Source organism: Copidosoma floridanum, unplaced genomic scaffold (genome assembly GCF_036245765.1).
Source record: "Copidosoma floridanum isolate Cflo_tuat_1 unplaced genomic scaffold, Cflo_Japanese_pri ptg000012l, whole genome shotgun sequence".
Lineage (NCBI taxonomy): Eukaryota > Metazoa > Arthropoda > Insecta > Hymenoptera > Encyrtidae > Copidosoma > Copidosoma floridanum.
The window spans coordinates 6,875,876-6,900,539 of record NW_028321889.1 but is presented as its reverse complement, the minus strand read 5'-3'; the positions used below and the strand labels follow the sequence as shown (position 1 = coordinate 6,900,539).

General features: G+C 43.1%; 1 protein-coding gene across 2 annotated transcripts in view; it reads right to left on the bottom strand.

The window, feature by feature from the left end:
• LOC106635709 (protein abrupt) overlaps window positions 1-24,664 on the bottom strand; it is a 48,600-nt gene that overhangs the window by 11,166 nt on the left and 12,770 nt on the right. The window contains exons 2-7 of one of the 2 annotated variants that reach the window (XM_014347791.2): window positions 19,307-19,708; window positions 6,814-7,047; window positions 5,723-5,932; window positions 5,370-5,535; window positions 5,229-5,285; window positions 2,999-3,820 (exon numbers count right to left, since the gene is read on the bottom strand). In XM_014347791.2, coding sequence (XP_014203277.2) covers window positions 3,090-3,820; window positions 5,229-5,285; window positions 5,370-5,535; window positions 5,723-5,932; window positions 6,814-7,047; window positions 19,307-19,513 — 1,605 coding nt within the window. In that variant the 5' untranslated portion in view covers window positions 19,514-19,708 and the 3' untranslated portion in view covers window positions 2,999-3,089. Of the gene's footprint in view, window positions 1-2,998; window positions 3,821-5,228; window positions 5,286-5,369; window positions 5,536-5,722; window positions 5,933-6,813; window positions 7,048-19,306; window positions 19,709-24,664 lie in introns of those variants that run through there. The other variant, XM_014347789.3, reaches the window with a different exon arrangement.

The window sequence follows — 24,664 nt, the reverse complement described above, 5'->3', positions numbered from 1 at the left end:
GGGGAAGATCGATTTACCCGGAAGACGACGAAGGAGGTGAGGAGGAGCCGAAGGAACAAGACGGATTTTACCAGCCGCTCTGCCCTTTTCTCGCCTCGATTTCTTTCTTTTTTCTCTTCCTTCTCCTTACGTTTGTTTCCTTCGTTTTTTTGTTTTTCTGGAATGATTTGTTACTCGGTACTAATCCATTCGAGCGCACAAATGGTTTAACGACGATCGATGACAACAACACCAGTAGGATCAATAAACTTGAAGCAAATTATCTAATAATCGTGTAACGGATGAAATCTCATTTGCTTTAATTTTTCCGAAAAGACAGCTGCACCTCCGATCGTCCATCATTTTCTATGGCTCTTGCGACGAGTGGCACTGAAAAATGACGAAGACGACGATCGAGCTCCGAACTTCCCCAGCCTCCCCGAAGATTTTAAGTCGAAGACTTTCGGCGTGGACCAAAAAGTCCGAGAAGCGCAAACTTTCGTCACTCCTTTTCTGGTCGAACCTCCGCAGTGCAGGTTACAGAGTATCCCCACCCCGGCCCATGATCTCGTTTCGTTCGAGAGCATCCCCCTTCCCTCTGCGTTATCCGAGAAAAACCTTCTCTCCCTAATGGCTATACCCTTCTCCCCAAGCATCACAGATACGGAATCTCCGGAAAAATCCTGACCCATCACCCCCCCTCCCCCTCTTTTTCCATTTTCCAAGCAAACTCTCTCCCACGTGTATATACGCATCTTTTGCATTATCTATACGCATACGTAAAAATAGGGGGGTGCCAAGAGATCGCCATCCTGTCGCTCGATGCGGGCTCACGTCGGGGAGGAATTCAAATTCCGTGTACACCGGGAGAGAGAAGATGTTATCGTCCCTTCGAAAGTAAAAAAAGAAAAATTGGAAAGCCATCAGCGAGGGAGACGCGCGCGCGCGTCCTGGGCGTGGAGCCTCTGCTAATACACAAAATGTATGTAGGAGGGGGGGGGGGGAAATCGATTGTGTCCAGATGAGCGGGAGCCAGCGGAGGATCCTTTATGTCAGGTCACGTCTTTAATAAACTCGGCCTGCACGACTTGGCATCGCCGGGGGGAGAGAGAGAAAAAGCCTTAATCAATCTTCCGGGGAGCTGGAAGAGGAGAAAGGGAGGGTTCGTCGGCCGTGCGCTGCATCCGTAAGAGAGGGTCGGCCTCGATTTTTCGAATTTGGTGGAGAGAAAAAAAAAAGAAGAAAAAGTATACGAGGGCCGTCGTATGTATAGCTGAGTTTAATTCGCACCCGCGTCCAAGAACGAATGGACTAATCCCTCCGAGACCCCCTGCGATTTGTCCGGGGCTGCTATCACACCTTCCCCCGGTGAGGTGCATTCGTCTTCACCGACCTATCCTCGGCTTATCGGTGACTTTGCCGCCTGCGTTATTTTTTTTTTTCTCTCCTTCTTCCCTCCGGGGCTCGGTATTACATCCATCCCCTCGAGGAGATCCATCTCGTGGTTCTGCCTCTTTGTCGTTACCTTTTTCCGCAACGGGAATGACGACGCAGGCACCGATTTATTTGACGATTTTCCTACTTCTTCTTTCTTTCGTGAGGTAATGTCCACCCGTCAGGGGGACCAAAGCCGAGTGTATATGTATGTACCCGACGTTTACTAATTAACCGCGTAAAGACGTCCTCTTTGGATGGGTTTTTTTTTTTTTTTTCTTTTTTTTTTCCTCGGCAAAAGTTTCCAAACGGAGGGAGGAATGAATTTTCGTTGGTTATATTGTACAATGGGGGCCCAAAAGAGCGGACGACGCGAAGCTAGGGATTCGGCGTCTCGGCTTCGCGCGCTAGACAGGTAGTGCGGGTGTGCATTGTACGCGCATACACGCGGTGCTTTCAATTAAAGTCTCAAAGTTTTAATTAAACCCCCCCCCCCGAGTGAGTTTCCTCGGAGCGCCGCGACGGGAGGGAAGAGGAGGACTCACCCTCCGTACAGTCGCGGGGAATTCAAGTTCCTTCCGTGGAATTAAGTGTTGAAGTAAAAACAAAAAAATAAAGGGACGGAGGAGGAGAGAGGAAAATCCAACCACCAGAGTAACTTTGGAAGGAGGCTGGGCGCTGTGTGTAAAAAAAAGGGTCAACGGGGAAAGAGGAGCTTTCTTGCCAGCTAATGACTTGTATTGATTTTCTTCTTTTTTAACAGTCCAGTGCGGAAGATACCTATTCTTTCGAGCACGGGGTAGCTGAGCCTATAGCTCCGTACGGTGGGGCGGAACGAGAGGGTTACCAGAGAGAGAGAGAGAGAGAAAGCGGGGAGCTTCGATTTCAAAAGTGATGCTCTTAGATTGCCTATACATACACATCTCGAGTAACACGCACGCGCGCCTCAATCTTTTGTACATATATGTACACTCTCTTTCACGCTACGCGCACACGCGGAACATAATACTGATTGATGTACGTGTGTCAGCAGAAAAGACCGCACCTTGGCCCTTTTTGTCCCATTTCTTACTGCTTATTGTGTTACGACTGATTCCCTGTACGACCCCATCTTCTTTCTTCCCTCGTTTTTTCTCTTTTTTCCATATCTACTGGCCTTCGAGGACACCTTCCAAAAATGTTGTTTGTCCCACTTTCTTCTATACACCTTCGCCTCGGTCGAAGCAAGGATCCAGCAGACTGGGCTACTTGTTCCCCGAGTCCATACCAAACAATTCAAAATAACTGCTCGAGCTCCGTAGAGTGCGATTCCGGAACGCCGAGAGAGAAGGAGAGCGGGGGAGAAAAGCATCTAGCGATGAAGAAGTAAGTGTACAGCATAGGAAGACGAGGCGACAGCATCTATAGAAGGAGTGACGGCGATGCGTGGAGGACGTCGGGAGGCAGGAGAAGGTGGCGGGAGCACTTATAGGCGTTGTTTGTTGAATCGCGCGGAGATCAATACGATGTACCATTGCTCTCTCTCTCTCTCTCTCTTTTGCTAGCAGGCCAAGGCGCGCGCCTATCTCCCGCCGCGTATGGAGGCTGCAGCTATATACAGACAGAGTGGGCGAACGGGCGGGCGTCTCTTATCTGCCGGCACCGGCTAAAATGGAGAAGAGGCGACAGTCGGCAAGTCACTGCTGTGGCTGCTGTTGCTTCAGCTCGGCGGCCGCGGCCACGGCCGCCACCGCGTTCCACAGGGACGACGAGGACTGATGCTGCTGAGGATTCGGCTGATGCTGGTACTGTATGTGGTGCTGCTGCTGCTGCTGCTGTTGGGCCTGGGCGTGGGTCTGCATCTGGTAGACGGGGTAACTCTTGCGCTTGCGGATACCGTGCATCGAGAGCAAGTGGATCTGTAGGTACTGCTTTGTCTTGAACTGCTTGGAGCACACGTGGCAGGATATATACTGGGGATGGAATGTGTGACAATTGACGATGTGCTGCTTCAAATTGGAGTTATTTGAGTATATCTTGCTGCACTCGGGACACTTGGGCTTGCTTTGGCGGCTGTTGCCCACGTTGTCGAGCTGGTGCTGGAAGGGGTGGAGCAGGGCGTTCACCGCGAGCTCCTCCATCTTCTTCTTGCCGCAGGACTGGAGCATCAGGCTTAGTTGTTGTTCGCTCGTTGCGTGCTGCTTGTGGAGTTTCTGCTGTTGCATGAGGCTGCTGATCTGGTCCGGGTTGAGGCCGCCAAAGGCCTGCTGCTGAGGCTGTTGGCTGGTGGCCGGATGGTGTGGCGGCAGCTGGTGTTGTTGGAGCTGCAGACCCGCGGCATCGGTCCTCGAGGCCGAGCTGTTGCCAGTCAACCAGCCGGAACAGGATCCAGAGCCGGAACCCTCGCCGCCCGAGGGCTGCCACCGTCCTGGAACCACCAGCCAATTTTCAGTCCTCAGCCAAGCTCTCGAGCGATTCCTTAAACACTAAGCTCTCTCTCTCTCTCTCTCTCTTCCCCTCTCTTTCCCCTTTGCACAGTCTACTTCTACATTATACTCGCTATCTCTCTTTTTCCCGATTTTCCGCGAGGCTCTCTCTCTCTTTTCACGCTACTACTTCTCCTTCCCTTTCGAGCTCCCCAAATTTAAATCAGTGAACTTCTCGCACAATCGCAACAAGGTTCACCATCCGTGTAAATTATTTTCTGCGTTAGTTGTAGTGAAATCTCGTTTTACAAAAAATAACAACAGTAAATGATCGCCAAGAGCACACATCGACGCGTAAGAAATAATAATAATAATAATAATAATAATAATAATAATAATAATTTTGACAACAAGCATCTTACATGATTAATCATACGATCGAAAATATATAGTTTGAAACTCACATCAGCTTATCATAATAGTCTTAACAGTATGTTACGTATACTTTTTAGATACAATAATTTTATTTTTACACTGAGGAATTTTTTTTTCTTTTTTTGCCAATTCACTCCGACATTATGTATATTATATTTCTTTGTTAGGTATAATGTGTATATATTAGTTGTACATGCACGACTGCGCCAGCCTCAAGCATAGGTATATATTATATTCACCAATTTAAATTTCGAGAGTATGGATATACTTAAACGCACCTGCTGACAAACGCTCCACAACTATTGTGCTTTTTACAACGTGACTATAAAAACATGTTGCAGCTCTGGTATTTCACAAAAATGCAAGTGTATAGGACTACACACCGATTGCAATTTAAAATCAGGCCTAGAGTTTCAAACGCCTCGATCAGGCGCTAATCATATCAGAGAAGAATTTAAATATGGTTATGAAAAGGGAGAAAAACTGGAGAGAGAAAAAAAAAAAAAACAAAGTTGTATAGTAAAGACGACGGTAGCAATAGTAAAAATCAAAAGGGAGATCATTGATATTAATGTTGGTGTATAGATAATAATAATAATAAAAATAAAAATAGTAATGACAATAATGACTATTATAATAATGATAATAATAATAATAATAATAATAATAATAATAATAAATTTAAGTAATGACAGCAGTAAGTAATATTGATTGAAAGAACGAGAGAGAGAAAAAAAAAAGGGCTTTGAGAGGTACGAGAGTTCCATGCATTCAACGCAACAACGAGAGATCAGAGATTGTAATTAACGTACGGAGGAGTGGCGGGAGGATGCTAGTTCGGGCTGTGACCGTTAGAATGAACATATTTATTTTTATTTATTTATTTTCAAGTGAAGTGTTTGGCTGCGGGTGTGAGATATAAAAAAAAAAAAAAAAAAAAAAATCATGGAAAACAAGCGAAAACAAACGACTCACCGTAGTTTGGGTCCGCGTTGGCCGCCGCGTGGATCCCCGAGGGCCCCGGCATCAGGCCTGCAAAGACAATAACGTTTCACTCCCTCTCTCGAAGCTTTCACCCCTTGACCCAACCCTATTTTGGAGGAGAATAAAACGTACCTTGGAGGCTGAGTAGCGCCGCCGGGAACGAGTTGCGGTGGTGTTCCAGCGAGTCGTTGAGCAGCTCGCTCGGCTCTGTCTTCACGGAATTCAACATGCTGTCGTTGTTCGATGTCTCCTCCTCGTTTTCCGATATCGAGTTCGAGTCCTCCCCCACCGACTGAGCCTGTCGACATTCAAAGTAACGAAGGATCGATTAAAGAAAAATATATATCTTTTTCTGCCATGAGAAATTAATAGCGAGTAAGCTCTTGCGTCGAATATACTTGTTCCGGAGGATATTGAATGGGGGAAAAAAAAAAAAAAACGAGGGCAGGGAGGGGATATTGATATTAGAGGGAAAGAAGGTTCACCTGGTTATTATTCGCGGAGACTGTCGTGTGTATCGTGGGTCCGCCCTCGAGCGCCTGGCTGAGCAGGGATTCGTGGATGTCGGACTTGGCCTCGATGTGGTTGACGAGCGAGGGGGAGTAACTCCTGGGCCGCTTTTCGGGCGGTGGGCTCTGTCCGCTGTCGTTGAGGTCGCTCCTCATGCTGTCCTGCCAGAGATTCCGCGGCGTCGTCTACGAGATGCCACAGAGCAGATGACGGATGCGCAACAAGAAGAGAAAACGTTACGTATATAAATAAACTAATTGCAAAAATATATGATAAAGTTGATTACTGCGATTGTAATTTGCGAGTGTGAAAAAAGATTCGTGCGAAGGTGATTTTTCAATTTTTCAATTTTTTTTTCTTTTTTTAAATGTGATGCATTTGTTTGCGTTGAAATAACTTTTTTGAATTACTGCTTGCGACGCAGTACTCAACAAAATTATGTCCAACAAAAACAATCCATTAGAATTTGGAAGAAAAAACAATTTAGGAAATGAAAGTCAAGGTGCGTGAAAAAGTATTTAAATTCCAAATTAATTGCGCTTTCTAAGGAAAAAACATTTTTCCGCCCTCGGGTGGTTTTGGGAGGCTGGTACTTCCTCGGGCGAAAAAGCAGTTTTCCGATACTCGTTCGAAAAGTCTCCTTTACGAACCTCGTTATGTCCCTCGCCTTCGGCTCGGGCCGCAAACCTCTCGGTTCGCAAACAGAGACTTTTCAAACTCGTAGGAAAACTACCATTTTTTCTCGGTTTTGTATTGTAAACAGTATAGAATAAAAAAAAAAAATTCAGAAAAACAAATGCAATACTAATCATAGAGGAATGAGTACCCATTATATTTGTAATCTATAATTGAAAATCTTCAAGTGCAAGAAAATAATGAGTAATTACATTTTTTTTTTTTAATGACAAATTACAAAAATGGTGAGTGTACGTAATTAGCTTTTTTAACTGGCAAATTGAAACATTGAAAAACAGTAACAAGTAGTTAAACTTTTGTTAATCACCGATGAAAAATCTATTTACAATTTATGCGTAAGTAGTAAGTAGTGGTAAAAAAATATACTCACAGGCGCACTGGCGTTGTGAGCGGCCGTGGACGAGGTAGCCGTCTGTACTTTCGAGGTGATGGCGGGCACATCCGCGAGTCCGCGCACCTGGAGCATCTGGGCCGTCTTGATGAAGGCGGTCAGCTGTTCCTGGCCCACGTGCACCTCGCCGTGATACATGAAGCGCAACAACGACTCCATGTCCGAACTCGACACGTCCCTCAGTATGACGATTGGGTGCTGGCATGGGTTCGCCTGCAACGACAAAGCAAACCATCACCCGGTTATTTATTTTATTTTATTATTATTTTTTTTTTCTTTTTTTATACATCACACTTTGACGTGTAAGAATTTTTGTCTTAAACGTTTTTTTTCTTTTTTACTTTTACAATAAAACTACACTGTGTGGAAATCCTTCAACCAAAAATTTATAACTTTTCGACAGTTTCTTTTCTTCTTCCAGTTTTACGAGGTCCAAGTAATAAAAATTTGTATAAAAACATCCAAAATTATCCTTAACAACGGAAAAAGTCGTATTTACCACCGCAGGAGGGAGATTATTATTATTATTATTTTATTTTTTTATTTCTTTTATTTTAAAAGTTAAACAATTCGGCTCTAAAATTATATCTTTTCCGTTTACACCCAAACGCAAATTAAAAAATATTAACGCCTGCCAAATAAATATTAATCAGTCTAACTGCGTCAGTAAATACCGATAACGACGGTACCAGCACAGTCCATGTACAGTTGAGAAATCTGTGCAGTCTGATGATCACAAAAAACTAGAAACACGAGCGTTTCAAAAGTTTTCATGGTTTAAATCCAAGATTTTTCTCATCCGTGTGACAAGACTTTTAATGGCAGTCCCTATGTCAAACTTTGGACATTTCAAATGACATGTTTGATCGGCTATTACTGCGATCGAGATAGGATTAGAAATACATTTGACGATGTACTCGACCATTTCGGACAAAAATTAAAAATAATAACCCATTCGAGGATTTAAAAGTTGACCATCTGATCCTAAAAAAGCATTTACCGCGTGCACTTTCAAATTGACAAAAAAAAAAAAAAAAAAAAAAAAAAAAAAAAAAAAAAAAAAAAAAAAAAAAAAAGTTGTGACCCTCGCTAAAAACAAGTCGCATCTTCTGATTCGGAAAGTAAAATAAATAGCCTCATGAATAAATATAAATAAATTTTTGAAAAATGCGTGGCATATTGGCTCTTCGTACCGCTATAAATGCGATATTTCAAAGTCTGTGTAAGTACCCATATAAGATACCGGTTGGTAATGACATTTTAGCCTCTTTTTTTTGACCACCTAACATCGCTATCGGCAGCGAATCGCTCTGCATCCTACAATATCATGCAACGCACTCGCTTACACAAAAATGTATATATTCAAAATATATATGTACGAGTATATGTGTATGCAACTATCACTTGCACACGCTGCACAAGATTCCGCAAAACTCAAGCAGCACATGCGGCGGTCCATCAAGTAACAGCAGCAGTTCGGGGGGTAATAAGTACTTACTCGGTCGGACCGCTCTCGAGCATATACTTGCCGCAGCTCGGCCCTGGTTGCCGCATGTCAGGGGCAAAGGGGGAAGTGAGCCACAAACGCCACTGTTTATCTACTTACGTAACGGAAACAACTGGCTAAATTCATGAGCTTTTTAGACCAACGCCCCTTAATACGTCCATTCCGTTTTCAATTACGCGGTGAACTCAAATCGAAAAAGATTTTCTATTTTTGGCAATTATCAAATCGGAATAATTGTCATTCAATTTTTTATTTATTTATTTTTTTTTTCACTCGACACTATATTTACGTATTACTTACGCAACGACAAAACGGGCGCGTCATGAATATTTAACGGCACTCTTTGGATCGAAAAATTTATTGGCCGAGCAAAAAACTTGAAAGTAAATGTTTTCAAAATACGCCCGTTATACTCATAGCTGCGATTACAAAAATAATCGCGCAAGTGTATAATATATACGTATACACATGTATGTATGTGAACGAAGAGAAAAAAAAATCACACACGCGCGTGTATACCGCAACACAGAGATGCGATATCCGAAATTATTATCGGCGTAACTTACACACGTACATTCGCATACGTATATAACGTGCCAACCGTACAAGGAGAGCCAAAAAATAGAAAATTTTATTATGTAAAGCCATCGATAATGTATTGTTGTCGTCTTATAGCTGTATAAAACATGCGCGCGTGTAATCAAGAGTCCAGATATTATACATATATTATATGTAATGTTAACTAGCAACGAATATCTAATATCTGTATAAAAAAAAAAAAGTACCTACCATCGAAATTGCTCAAGGGCTATGAAATTATCTTTTTTAGTCATCCAACGGTGATATAGTCTATACTTTCAGGGTAACGTGTGCAATGTTTACTCAATGATTCCCTGTCGATTCCCTGCATGACCATTGATTTTCCCTAATTATTATACAAGCTTGGTCCGTAAGAAAGTTTATTTTTTATTTCGTACCAGTGGACATTCCATACACACGCAATTAAAAACACACGTACCTACCCAAATAACACACCAAATTGCGTTTGGGGAACAAGTCATTGTTATCTAAATAGTAAAGTTACCGAGCTTTAGCGCGCGCGCGCACACGTGCTTTGGAAAATAATTCGTTCCCCACGAAATTCAAATGCTTCAACTATATATTTGATATAAAACAATATTTACAATATTAAAATAAATATTTGCAAGTTATCTAAGCGATTTTTTGAGTCATGGACGTTATTGTGAAGTCGTTACTTTGTCGTTAAAATTGATACCAATATTTTAATGTTATAAGTAAATACCTGCACATAAATTTCCCGGGGAACGAATTATTTTCCCATTAGTGTGTATATATATATATATATATATATATATATATACGCACCAAGCGATACTAGTAAATACAAGCGAAATTTTTTGTCAGTCATGCAGAGGCGCGACGTTAATTGGAATAACTCGAATAATTGGAATAACCGGCAAGCGAGTTGTCACGTAAACGTCTACGCTGCAGTGCCTGTCGACTCTATGTTAATGTATTATATACATAAATGCATGTATATATATGTACACGTAACCGAGTGCCATTGTGCTTGGTTTTATTTTTAATTCGAGAATGGGGTCGAGATGGTATAATTTTCATCTCGCGGCTTTTTCGGTGAAATCGGGGGAGTTGGAGAAAGATGGGGTTTCCCACCAAAATCAGTGTATATACCTACTCTGTTGCAATATATACACACACATGGTCAAAACAAAATTTCGTTCACTAAACCGAGCGATGAACATGAGAGCATATTTATAACGGGACAGAAGGGCACAACTGTACTATATACTTTTATGTTTGTGGAAAAAAAAAAAAAAAAAAAAAAAAGGAGCATCCGTACGCGACGAAATTTCGAGGTAAAGATTAGACGAAAAAGTTTAAGGGAGGGTCTTATTGGATTGTGCCGGGGACGAAGTAAGTATTACAGATAGAGGAGGGAAGAAATAGTTGACAAAAATAAAAAAAAATAAAACAAAAAAGCTAGCACCAGAGCGGGGTGATGCGCACGAGTCGGAGAGAGAGAGAGAGAAAAAAAAAAAACAGCCCAAGCAGAGCGCCTAAGTAGAAAAGTAAGTAGATGTACGGCTGCACGGGTTCTCTGATCCGGTTATATGCATCGCGCGGCCCATGGCTTCTCTCTCTCTCTTTTTTTTTTTTTTCCTTCTAAAAGCTGACCCGTGTCTTCGTTATTATTTAGCTCTGTTTACGTACATACATACACAACTTTGCCTCCGACCCACCCCTGTTATAAATATACTTATGTGCACCCATATAATATTATACCCTGTACACGTGGGTACGCGTATTATCCGTGGATTGCGTTCGACGTCAACGCGCGCGTTAGACAAGCTTGTCTTCTTTCCATTACTTTGGTGCGCATATGTATAACGCACGTACCCTTATACTCTCGTATGTGCGTATAAAACGATACATTGTGCCTCGACAATCGACGGCTGCAGCCTGCGTGCACACACCTAAGTATGCCTCTATAATGTGCCTCGCCTTGTTCCAGCCCACGCGAAATTCCACGACACTTTCTCTTTTCGTGCCGATCGCGCCGATCGATAGCCGCGGATATTTTCCCCGGACCCCTTCCACATCAGTTTCCTTACGATGGATAGTCGCGGCTAATCGGCGAAAAATACCGGGAACAAAGGGCTCGAGCGACAAAAAGAGCCCTCCCTCTTTGTCACTACGTATACATATACCCACAAACCAAAAGTCACAAGCGGCGCTTACAATATTATTGTGTACGGCGTAGGTATATCTCGTTGCTGCAGGCGCTATCTGATTTGTCGGCTCTGGAAATCGGTTTTGCGTATATCGCGGGAGAGGGGAGGTCGGAGACAAAGATGATGTCCATTGTAACGATTGTCGGTTATTTTGTAGCGAGAGGATCGAGCTATACATGCAACATGGCTCTGCTGTACATGTCGAGGGTGAGAAACGTCGAGTGATGATGTAAGTTGGGCTTATTGGCTGTAATTGTTGTATAGATATAGGCAGTAAAGCTTGCACGGGTAAAAAAAAAAAAAAAAAAAAAAAAGACAAAGAAATGTGAATGAGTTTTCAACGGAATAATCGAGTTTTGCGTGTTTGGTCACTTGGTTATGAGGTTTGATTAGCACCGTTGAGCAATAACAGTGGTAATGAATGACGACCATTGTGTAAGTAGGTATATATATATATATACAGTATGGCGAGCTTAACGAGTCGGGCGTCAAATGAAATGGAGCAAGCTGCAAGCAGAGAACGTAATAATAGCAACTACTGCGCCATTTACAGGAGGAGGTAAAGGAGGAGACAGTGTGAAATACATATATATGTGTATGTAAGCTCGCGAGTCGGTCGGAGAAGGGATAAGCGCATGATGTATATACTCCAAACGAGGGGAATACTATATATTTTTTTTTTTTCCCTTACCAAAGCCGTGTTTTTTTCGCGCTTATAAAAATATTCAATTCGGCAGAAACGCGTGCGGGCAACAACTGCACGGTACGAATATATATAGTGTATGTGGTAGGTAGGTAGGTATACACGCGGAGGTGGCATCGGTTTTCCAGTCTCGTGTGGGGTATATAATATATATTGAGCGCGCGAGGTGGAGGTGGAGGAATGTGCAGGCAGAGTCAGTCGACGACGCACTTCCGTTGATAAAAATATACTTACTTACACAGAGAGAGGGAGGGAGGAGAGGCAGACTCGCGCTGATGATGCTCGGGAGTGTAATGTGTCTGATGTCGCTCGTTTTCTGATGTAGCGCGTGCAATAATTGTATGGATGTATACATATATAGTGGGTATACCGGGGGCACAACCAAGTATATAACCGCTGCCGCGGCTGAGAGGTGTCACTCGTGCTCCATATAACATAACACACTGCACGCAGTTTGCGTAGCGGAAACCGGGGCGATATTAACACTATGATTTTAAAATACTTGGTAGTTTTCTTTTTTTTTTTTTTTTTTTTTTTTTTCCACTATTACTTACAACACGAGCTCCAACCTATTGGTACAATACAATATATGTACAACATTAAAAGGTCTTGTGTGGAACACACTTTTTTTTCTTTGAAACGTTTATTGTATGCACAATTTGTAGGGTACAACTAAAAGTAAGTCACAAAAATCACGAGAGATATCGTTTGCGCAGGATGAATCAATTGGAAAACAATCGCGTGCCCTGTATTAATTGGCACGTCTGATACTACTGGCACTTTTGCAGCACATTGGTATAGTCTCTCTACAAGATACCCTTAGCATTTTAAATCATAAAATGGCATTTCGCGTTCGACGTGAGAAAAAAAAAAAAAAAAAAAAAAAAAAGTATGCTCGAATTCACCCCTCTCCTCCCCAATTTTTATATACACTACTACTTGCAGCGTTCCCAGCCGTATATAAGCATGGGACACGTATACGCCGTGTCTCCGAACTATACCCACGTATTTTCGGATCTCCTTTCTTTTCCTCGTACTTCTCTTACCTATGCGCTTGCATACCACCGTACAGAATAATACGTTTTATACATGCATCACTATTTTTACATATAATGTACGCGTTTGCAACGTACGTAGGTAGCGCAATAAATATACAATAAGGTATTATATATATATACCTTACTTATGTACTTATACATCCATGGCAAAGCTGCAGAGGAAGCGAGATAAGCTCAACATCCACATGGCATAATATATGCCACCTCTGTGGACACACACATAATAATATACTCGCTTCGGAGATGTATTACGTACACCTATAGCTATATAGGTGTATATACTGCGGAAAAACCGGATGCTGGGCTTTTACCCCCCCTCCGGCGGTCCGCCTCTTTTTTCCTCGCTCTCTGTACTATAATACATATATATTATATACTCTATAGTTGCACGAGTGTATATTTATATATAAATCTTTCTCTCTCCTACTTGTGTATATACCTATACGTATGCACACGCGCGCACGTGTGTCATTGTGCGTATAAGCGTTCAAAGGCACTGTGTAAGAAATACTCCTAGCGATGATTGTATCAAACTATATAGTTATTGTATGCGCGACCATTGACTTTTAATGGCAAAGCCTCGAAATCTCCGTCCCTCCTTTACATACATATACATCCCATATAAATATATCGCGTAGTTCAGCTCACCATAATCTCTTTATATTCTTCGCAACTTTTGCTTGCTTTGCGCAACACGATGTAATTACCCACGCGCTCTCGTACTTATATATACATCTTTCGGCCCACGCACCGGCTCTCCCATAATACTGTACTTTATATACGTATGCTCGGCTCGGAAAATCGGCGAGGTAAGTATTATTCATCGATAAATACCTTCTTGATCTCCTATACATGTGCTCTATACCTTTACATATACATATGTATTGCACTTAACAACAACTGACTGACACAATGGCTCTGTATGTGCAGTATACCGCGGAAGGATTATTAGGTATATAGGTATCTTGTGCAATGGAAAAGTTGCCCGAGTGACCCCCGCGATGATGAAGCTTGACTCCATTATGAGCTAATATTTTCTTAACAAAGAAAAAAAAGGATTACTCGCTACATATACACATCCGATAGTCTAATTTATTATACATTTTATCAAACGCAAAAAAGATCTGGAAATAATCACAGAGAAAGTTAGGGAACACGCCGGTATTGTACAATTAAAAAGAGCCAAGAGTCGAGAAGGCACGGTATAATATGAATACACATAGTCAAGGTATACCAGATGAAGAAAAAAAAAAAAAAAGAAAAAAAAAGTAGACGTCGCAGCGGCGAGGTGAAGGGAAGGAGGAAAAAAAAGTGGCTCGAGGTATATACCTACTCTACCGCGGATATCTCATTAGCGAAGATTTACCGCAATTCGTCGCTGACGCTGATAGACAGCCGCTCGACTGCTGCCTCGCATGTACACTCTCTTTATCTCTCTCTGCTTCCGTGCTCTCATGGTCTCGGTGACTTTTTACCATTCCCCACCACGTGCCCTTTAACCGCTATGCTACTTTTAATTTGACAGAAACAAAAAAAAAAAAAAAAAAAAACCATCTCACGGGTAATGATTTGTTTTTCCATTTTATTAATATACGTTGGCACATTTATTTTTATTTTCTCATCATTCAAGAGCAAATGAGGGTCCGTTAACGCGCGTATCGCGAATTTTTAATTTATCGGCTCTGCAACCTCGCCTCATTTTTTTCACGCGTGTTCAAGTCCTTCGCGTCTATTACACCCATACATATACGCCGTCACCGTCGCGCATACACGCGCTCGTGCGATTCAATAAGAAAACAAAAAAAAAAAGTCATGAAAAAAGAAACTAAAAAAAAAAAGCCCATACGCGTGCAAATTTGTCATCGAGCAAAGGTACACGTATAGTAAAAGTATATATTCATATGTATAAGGAGAGAGAGAGCGCAGCGCGAAACGAGAGATTTAACGAGCGTCTTGAACGATCACCATCGTCGGAGGAGGAGGAGAAGAGCCCCGTACGAGCAGGCTGGAAATCATCTTAATGAATTTATTCACGAATCCACTCATTGAAAGTCTCGAGGCAGTCATATTTCACCTCTCGAGCTCTCGCCCGCACGTATAGGTATACGTAAGTAAGTGGGTGTACATGATTATATTTACGTAGGCAAAATAAAAAAAAAACGGGAGGGATGTGAAAAGTCTTCATTATTACATTATACGAGGGTGGCGTAAAAAAAATGTACCCAATGAGTACAACTGGAGGGGGAGGTCTCGCAGACTCCCACGTCCTGTGCCATCATATACACATATAATACAGTTGCTCTGCCCAGAGAGAGCGAATATAGTTTCCCCCCCCCCTGATTCCTCATACGTTCCCCGTATACTCCGCGCTCTCGTCATCTTCCGCGCCATTAGCACTCGAAATTAATTAATCGACGAGCCCCGGAGACATCGGCGTATCCGATTACAACTTTCCACGGAGCGCGAGCTCACATGTATACGCACACCGCCCATATGTATACCGTTCGATACGCGTACACACCCAAAGCAGTTAATGGCCGTACAGCCGACCCATACACACCCACCCCGCTCGCTCGATCTATAAATACTCCCTTTGCGCATTGTGTTTCATGATGGTCTCTTACCCCCGGCACCACTCAGCGATGGGATTAACAAAATAAAACAACCTCTTCTCGACCCGTCCGCCGATTAATTACCGATTCCCCCCGCGGATTTTACGTGATTATAATACCCACTTATGCACGGGCGCGGAGCGAAAGGTATGTATAATATAATATACACGAAGCTGTACATTTACGTAAACGGACCATCGCCGAATGGGGACGTGGGTATAGATATAAATTGTATGTATTAACAAACGTAGCGGCTATACGATCGGTATGGGTATATAATATGTATATTATAATATACGTAAACGGGAAATTTCACGAGGGCCGCGCACCAGATATGCCTCGACGCGGTATACGTATATATAACTTGAATGGGTGAAGGGTGACGATTCGCGGGCTCTTTATTAAAACACGTTCATGCTTATGCGTTACAGGTAATATGTTTAACGGGTAAGTGTGATGTACACAAGCGATGCAGCGAAAAATATACACACCCGCGGGTGGCTGTATACCATTCAAATGGAGGAGGCGTGGGTGTACCCGTGCGCGCACTTACGTTTCCCTCTCCTCTTGCAGCAGAGAGAGAGAGAGAGGGGCTATTATCATGTTACGTGCGTGTATATAACTAAACGCGGGGCTCGCGAGTGTGCGTCAGCGTCCCTCGCTCGCTCCTTATTCCGCGTATGCCGTGTGCTTCCTTTTTTTTTTTTTTTTTTCACTTCGTCGGCAAATAATAGCGCGACCGTCTCGCTCGACTCCGAAATTCGCGTACGTCGTTCTTCCACCGGCAATTCACTCGATTCGACAGCTTTACCCCCCTCATATACAAAATTGTCTCGGTGTGTATAGCTGAACTCAAACGCGCGCACCGTCTCACAAGCTCATTCTTTTGTTTTCTTTTAATAATTACATTAATTTTTTTTCCCCGAATGTCGTCATCCTCGTTCCAGTTGCTTTCATTATAGGTACTGTCATTATAATTAACGCTCGGGCGCGCCTACATTTGGTAAACGCAATCAATTAAAAAATCCCACTCTGTCTGATGCTTGCCACCACTGACTACATTTTCATTCATTCGTTTTTTTTTTTTGTTTTTTTTTTATTGTTTGTATTGTTTAAGCAACTCCATCGAAGCGATATCCGTAAAGTTAATTGTACGAAAGCTCCAAAGATTTGAAAAATAAATGCAAGTATAAATATTGTGGTACAGCGACCGGCAGCTGCGGCGAAAAAGATTAGAGGAATGCGCGCGCGCGCGCTAACTAAACACTCGCCCGATCGTTTTAACGCGCCATGTACCCATACAAAATCGTGTATTATATTTATGCTTGTCCGTCCTGGTGTGGCTTTGCAGCCTCATCTCGTCACTTTTGTGAATCACGAGGTTGTTATTGCGCCGCGAGTCGACACGGCCTCTGTATGTGTGTGTGTATCTACACCTAAAAAAAAGTGTGCCAGCCGAAAAAAAAAAAAAAAATTCGGGCGTCGCAAAGTGCATGAATTTGTATGTATATAAATTACACATACACACGCACCAGAGACGCGGAGTTGTTACTTGTTCATACGTATACATATGTACATGTGTACGTGGCTGTTTTCAATTGAATGTTTCAACTGTCGCGTGTGTGATGCTTCTTCTTGCCCCGGACAAATAAGTGACTAAATTAATGCTCGTTTCGCTCCTTTGCTCACATTCGCCTCGATTAAACGCCATTACGGAACGTGGGACTCCCGTTCTCTCGTCTACGCAGTCGTTGTTCATATAATACCCATTACAATATTTTAATACCCGAAAGTATATGTATGATAATGTTATGCCAAAAGTATATTAAAAGTACCGTTTTTCCCTGGACTTTTACACGCGCGTCTCGCTCACATTATTATTATTATTATTTTTTTTTTTCTCTCCTCCATTGGGCAATTACGTTTATACGTATAGCGGTCACTCGATGAAAAGAGGAGGGATGTATTTATTGCCTCCTTCAACAACCGTATTCACGGATTTGCATATGCAAATATACATGTACACATTCAAAAAAATGTAAGGACAGGCGTTTCGGAAATAAATGCGTATATACGTATGTTTGGCGGACTTTCGATACGCATTTCTCTGCTCGGCCCCACTGTTTTTACGCTCCTCAGTTGGAAAAAAAAAGAAATTTTTTTTCATCTCACGTAGGAGGGAGGGAGATTTTCAACGATAGACGAAATAAAAATAAAAAAACCGTTCTCCGGTCGAGGGAGTATCAAACGAAAATCGGCCCCCGTAGAGAGAGAGTGTACGAAGGTGGGGGGAAAAAACAAAAATTCTTCGAAGCTAATAAACGCGATTGCCGAAAGCCCGCGGTACATGCGCTCGCCGTGCGGGACCATATTTTTAGAAAGCGACGCTGCTTTGGCGCAGGGAGAGAAGAGAAAAAGTGCTGCGAGAGATAGCGCAATGAAGATGAGACGAGTATACATGTATAGGCGCTGCTCTGCGGCGTTGCAGCGAGGAGAGACCGAGAGAGAGAGAGAGAGAGGAAAGCATCTCTCGTAAAAATAGAATATAGAACAGCAGCACCGAGTGCGTTTAACGTCAGGCGTTTATAAACGCTAAACGCATAGTGGAGCAGCGCTCTATACAGGTATATTATGTATATTTGTAATACTGTGATGATGATGCTGCACAACCCATATGCATCGGGGGTATAATCCAAAAGGAGCAACACCGAGTGCGCGCGTGTGCTAGTTGCTCCGCGGGTAGGTGATGGATATTAGGGTACCTCTATTGTGCAATGTGCAACAAACCAAAGGCTATATACTACACGACGACTAGAATAGCCATTTTCACTTTGAGTATATAATACTGCGTATACATGGACAGCCCCTCTTAACGTTGTCGATTACCCACCCACTATACACTTGGTGTCGATCTCTCTCCTCCCATTTCGTTACCCGCGACACGCGGCAAATTATCGGCACCGATCGTATACACGCGAAGAAGGAGGCAGGGAGGAAGGTACACGTGGGCGTCCCTCGCCCAAATATACATGTAATACCCACGTGCCCTACAGCATACCTAGTATTGTATATATATATAAGGCACCTCCGGTAGCTCGGGACCCAGCGTCCATATAATTATATTAGACGCAGCAGCCGCCTGCCGTACATCAAAAAAGAAAAGGTATATGCTCACGGGCAATTGTTACACCGTTGATGATGATTGTCGTTGTTGGTATATATTATCGTTCCGTCGTATACTTATTCCCGTTTTTGCTGGCGCGGCCCGTCCACCCCTGCGCTACATAGCGCCTCCCCCCTCCCCCGCCCTCCTTGTTATATACGGTGTACCCACACAGACACGGCCCATAAGGGAGCCAGGGAAATTATTTTTGTTTTTCTATTCCGGTGTGTGAGGCCTCTGAGCGTGTGTTCTCTTTTTCTCTCGAGTTCTCCTACCTCGGCACCGGTGCACGAAACAACAGAGACACAAAACACGCGTGCACGGCCGAGGTACTTGAAACGCGCATACATCGCTTACGAGGGGGAGGATGATGCAGGGGCACAAGTATTTGGATCGCGTGTCTGCCTCCCGTTGGTACAAGGGGTATGTATATATATATCTATATAACTACACGTAATAGGAGAGTATTTTTATATTTGGGCTGATGCCCTGCATGGGTATATAATATATATATTTATATGTGCTATACATGTATTTAATTATTTTACTTACTCTTGTACTTGTGGGGCAAAGTATGTACGTTTTTTTGGAGGTAAAAATGTAAAAAAAAAAAAAAAAAAAAAAAAGGGAAAAAAAGAAAAGAAGAAACTTTTACCTTGAGTAGTTTGCGGAAGTAGGGACTGCACGCGGACAGGACGACCTTGTGAGCGGTGAAGCTGCTGTTGTCGCAGGCGAGCGTCACGTCAACAAAGTCCTCCTCGTCGCGCAAGTGCCGAAAGCTGTTGACGATGCTGGAATGGTAGTCGTTCCAGCGTAGGGAGTACTGCTGCTCGCCGCTCGACGAGGACGATGAGGCCGCCATGGCGCCCGTCCCCCCGGGACCCGCGGCCGAGGGCACCAGCGGTGCTATCGTGCTATCTCGGCGACCCACCGCCCGGGTTCACCAACGCACCGACAACGATACCTTCCTTCTCTCCCCTTGCTACGACCTTTTTTCCTTCTTCCTTCTCTGTGGCTCTCTGCTGCCTGGAGTACTCTCTGCTCTTTCGCTCCGCTTCTGTAACAAGAATGGTTGTTGCAACTATACCGGTTCACCAAGTACTGCACGGTTACATTGTCACAAACACACACGCGCAAAAATACATTTATATATATACGTATACATCATTCAAGGAAGGAGGGAAGGTCGGAATCGATAATTGTCTTTCATCTACTCCCACCGCCGCGTTTTAAAATCGGTATACGTGACTCCGTGTACTTGAGATATGCCGCAAAATATATTAAGATCGGAATCGATAATTGTTTTTCACCTCCCGCCACCGGCTTTTAAAATCGGTATACGTGACTCTATGTACTTCTGATATGCAGGCCATTTGAAAAATGAGAAATCGATGTTCCAAAGTTAATTGGCGTAACATCTCTAACGACGCTTATCGTCTCATTTTCGGTACACACATCTTTTTCCAACTTTCGACGAACGGCGTGTTAATCGTATCCACGCGCCTCTTGCCATGACCTCTTACCCTGTTGTTACTTCTCCGAGCTGCGGTTGGTTTCGATATTATTACGGTGATGGATTCGCTAACCCCAGCGGTACCGATCGACGCCCCACCTTACGTCTTCGATCGGTACGTATGTATATATACATACTTCCCGATCGGCGCACCCCCCTGCAGTGTATCTCTTGCTTGTTCGTTTGCGCCCCTGACACACGTGCCGATTTCGATTGATCGTCAAAATGGGGGTGTCAATCGGATGCCACGGTGGCAAAGTTTCTACTGACCGATCGGATTTGCCCGTAAAAGCTCCATAGCCGTGTACGGGTTGTGTTTTTGTTTTTTCGCAATCGTACACATGTTCACTTGAAGTACGATAAGGAGAAAGGGGGGGGGGAAGTGATTGCGAGCCGCTCCGAGATAATTTATAATTATTGTATAATGCGTATACAGAGCTCGGCCGAATCTTCGTTTGGTACATCATCGTCGTCGTCGACGTTTCATTGCGAAATTCAAGTATGTGGGTCATGCGCTTTAACACGTATTACGGGAGAAGAGAGAGCAACCGTATATATTATAATGTAGTTGTTGCGCGTGTATACGGGAAAAAAAAAAAAATTGCTCTCACTTCTGCCGGTGGCCGATAAGCTGCACACGCGAGCGACGATAAATAATCACTTAAAAATTTTTATCCTCGTGTAACTTTTATTATTCATACATATACACCGGTTGTGGTAATAATTGACGATAATACTTGGCGATTTTGGCCGATCGTTGTAGCATTTAGCTAAAAATAATAATAATAATAATATATACACGCGCGAGTAAATCGAAATTTCGCGCTACGACGATATGCCTAGATGCGATTATTATTATTATTCCTTGTTATTCAAAATTTCCAAAAAAGTCGCACGTCCTTTTCACGCCGAGCCAGCTATTTGTGAAACTCGAGCATATGAAATACACCCTACGGAGCCGCGTGTGATTTTTACACTTTAACCGCGTCCCCGTGCGCGCGTCTCTTCGTAAGTACCTCCCTCCCCGGCCGATTTCCAGCACCATCTCTCCGCGCCTCGATACAAGAAAGAAAAGAAAAAAAAAAGATATCCCAAGCAACTTTTGTCGCTCGCTCGGTTCTATATTTAATTTACACGCGCATAAAACACCCACATATATTTATTTCTGGCCCCTATAATTGCTCTCGAAGTGCTCGGTTGCTCCTCTTCCCCCCCCCCCCCCGTTGTCGTTTCATCTCGTCGCGATGCCGCTTCTTCTCCTCTTGTTTTATTTCACAGCCCTCTTTGCCGTGCTTTCAGATCTCATTTTATTGAACGCGCGAGAGAGAGCGGAAGCCAAGGCGGGGGGGGGGAGGACAGCTCGCGTTTGTATAAAAGTATCGCGGAAATTGCGCGACTATGGGCTTTTTCCCGCCTGGGCTAAGCGATCGGCGGGGCTTTATATACGAATAAATCGCGCCGATCGGTAAAATTAGAAGCGCGGGTGTACGCACGCACACATTTTTTTTTTTTATTTTTTTTATTTTGCCCGCTCGTATGTGTACATCTTTTTTTCCTCGCTGCGAGCGACGCGCTTATTTATAAACTCTCCGGGCGGGGGAGTTTAAGCGACTCGATTCAAATTAATTAACCGGCAATAACAACAATAATAATGATGATGACACCGCGTCATTTACCCGCCAATCCCTTCCTCTTTGGGACAGTTATTTAATGGGGATGTATTATACCAGCAGTAAAATAGGACGAATACACTATGGAAGCACCAGCGGTCTATATTTCGTAAAAAAAAAGAGATTTTCTGCGCTTGAACCGAAATAATAAATAAAACTCCGGCGGGAGGGGAGAGGGGGACAGAAAAAAAACGTGCAGCAGCTCGATAGCGGTGAGATTTAATGCGTCTAATTTCACGCGATTAAAAATATCTTTTTCCTCTGCTGCGCTCGTTTGTACACACGCACACGCACACACACACACAGAGACAGATTGTATACAAGAAATAGTGTAATTAATGCAAATTGAATATATGAGCTCGTTGATTAGAGACGTTCGCAACGTGGGGAGAGAGAGAGAGAGAGGCTCGGTAATTGAGTAATATTTATTATTTAAATCTCGCGAGTTTTTGCGCTCGCGGCCTTGTTTTTGTGTCCGTGTGTATCGAGGGGGAGATATATTTTTATGCACGTGCGCGCATTATTAACCCACAAATCCGCAAACGAGTCCTTGCGGGTATTTATTCGCGCTCTGGACTAATTGTAAAGTTGGCGAGATTATAAAAAAAGACATCAACAACAGGGCGAAGAGAAAGAAGAAAAAGAAGATACCGCTCGGCGAGAGTTCATTCACGTGCATCAACGGCCAATTGATACGAGGGTTGTCTCGGTGGTGGTGCGTTAATGAGGGGTATGACCTTTTAATATACGTCCGTGTGAGCTTATACATGTATATGTAGCTCTCTCTCTTCGTCTCCACTGATGGAGCTTTTTTACGTGCCACGTGTATAACTCGTATATATATATACGTATCATCATGCGATATGCAAGTACGCAAACGTGTATACATTGCGCAACTCATACGCGCGAATTCAAGTGAGTAGGCGAACATCACCTCGTGCGAACCATTTAAAAATTTAACCTTTCAATCAGTTTTGTATTCAGTTTTGAACTACCGCGACTTTTTTTTTTTTTTTTTTGTTATCTTTATTAATTTCTTTTTTTGGTCTACCCGCTGTAAGATTAATAATTTACTGATGTTTGTTTGAAAAGAGTTAAAAAGTGTTGTACTTCCCGTAGCGCAAGTGCAATCACTATATAACGTAAGGGCTATATTGAGCTTATCTTTCGTTTCGTTGGAAATCCATTGGAAAAAAATGCGCTTCGTAATTTTTTTACCAAAAAAAAACAAAAAAGAAAGAAAGAAAAACAAAAATCACGCTACGCTAGTTTTTTACCCGATAGTTGTACATAAGTCGAACGATGAATTCCCGCGTTGAATGCTAAACTACAAAACTAGACGGAATTTGTATGGAAGAGGACGCGTATAGGTGCACTGTAATGAAATGTATGCGATGCGACGTGTAACGTATAATGAGCACATTGTGCGCTGACGCGCGTAAACCGAGTATAAGAGTCGTAAGTGAAGCGAGAGAGTGAAAAAGTATATTGTGGAAGGAAACGGCGAAAAATAGCCATCTCAGCGCTTATATTTAATTACGCAAGGGTATACCTGAAATACTTTACCGTAGAGTGTATAGGTACGGTTTCAAGAAAGTCCAAGACTCGAGGGCTCAACTCTGTAATAACAACGCAGTAATAAAAAAATGTTAAATAAAAAATTGCCATTCCGAATCCCCAATTTGATTTATTTTTATATTTATATTCGCAATCGTCTTGCTTTGCAAAATACATTTCAGAGTCGGCCACCAAATTCCTACGCAACTATAATTTCTGAGTGATTTTTTCATTCAACATGAACGCGTTTTTCGGTACATATAACCTACCACGTGTATTAAGAAAAAAATGGATAACGATACATATAACGGCTTCCAACCAAAAATATAATACAATTGTCCGAGATGTTTTTTCCGATGCTACTTCACTTTCCGCATTGACTTTTGCACTGAAATAAAAAAAAATTTAAAAAAAACCTTCACATACGATGATAACGAAGATGCAAAAAGCCAACGACACGGCGTAGGTACTGATTGCACCTGGATGTATAAATGTCACTACACCCACCACTTGGTCGTTAAAAAAATGAGATGCAGTATTATTATCGGTCATATCGCGGGAAGCAAAGTAGAGCAGATTTTATCAGACAACGAGAGCTTTCCATTTTTCCCTCCGTCGTCATTTCAGTGCGATAATGCACAAATACATGCAATAAGCGGAAAAATAAAAATGGCAATACGTATATGAAACTGCATTTATTAGACAAATGACTATAAAACAGCGAGCAATCGAAGGATGTGCGGTAAATTTGAAACATCACCGGAGCGCGGGCGTTTCGATACGTGTGTGTATAGCACCATCACCAGATTATATAGGAGCGGGTGAACGAAGGGAAGAGAACGACGAAGCCCCTCCGAAATTCCCTATCGATCGCGCAGGGGTTGGTGGGTGTACAACACCCACGCGCGGGGCGGTGGTGGCCGCTGCCACTGCAAGTATAGATTTCATTAGAGTACCTACGTGTGGTGTTGTACGCGGCGTCGTTAGAATGCCGCGAATTCTAGGTGTGGTCCGTTCCGTTCGCTCGTTCCTCTTCCTATATTGACCCCCCGCCCCCCGCCCCGACGCCTATATAGAGCGGAGAGCCCAACCCAACTCTCTCTCTCGAGCCATCCGCCCTTCTCCCTCCGATATCGAACGCTTGGCTGTGCTGCATACCTCGCCACTTTATTGTTTTCCTCCTCCTCCTTCTGTGCTCGTAATAATATGGCTATCCACTTTGGATTTGAGAGCACCCCCTTGCGCCATACGTTGCCCCATCGTTTCCGATCCT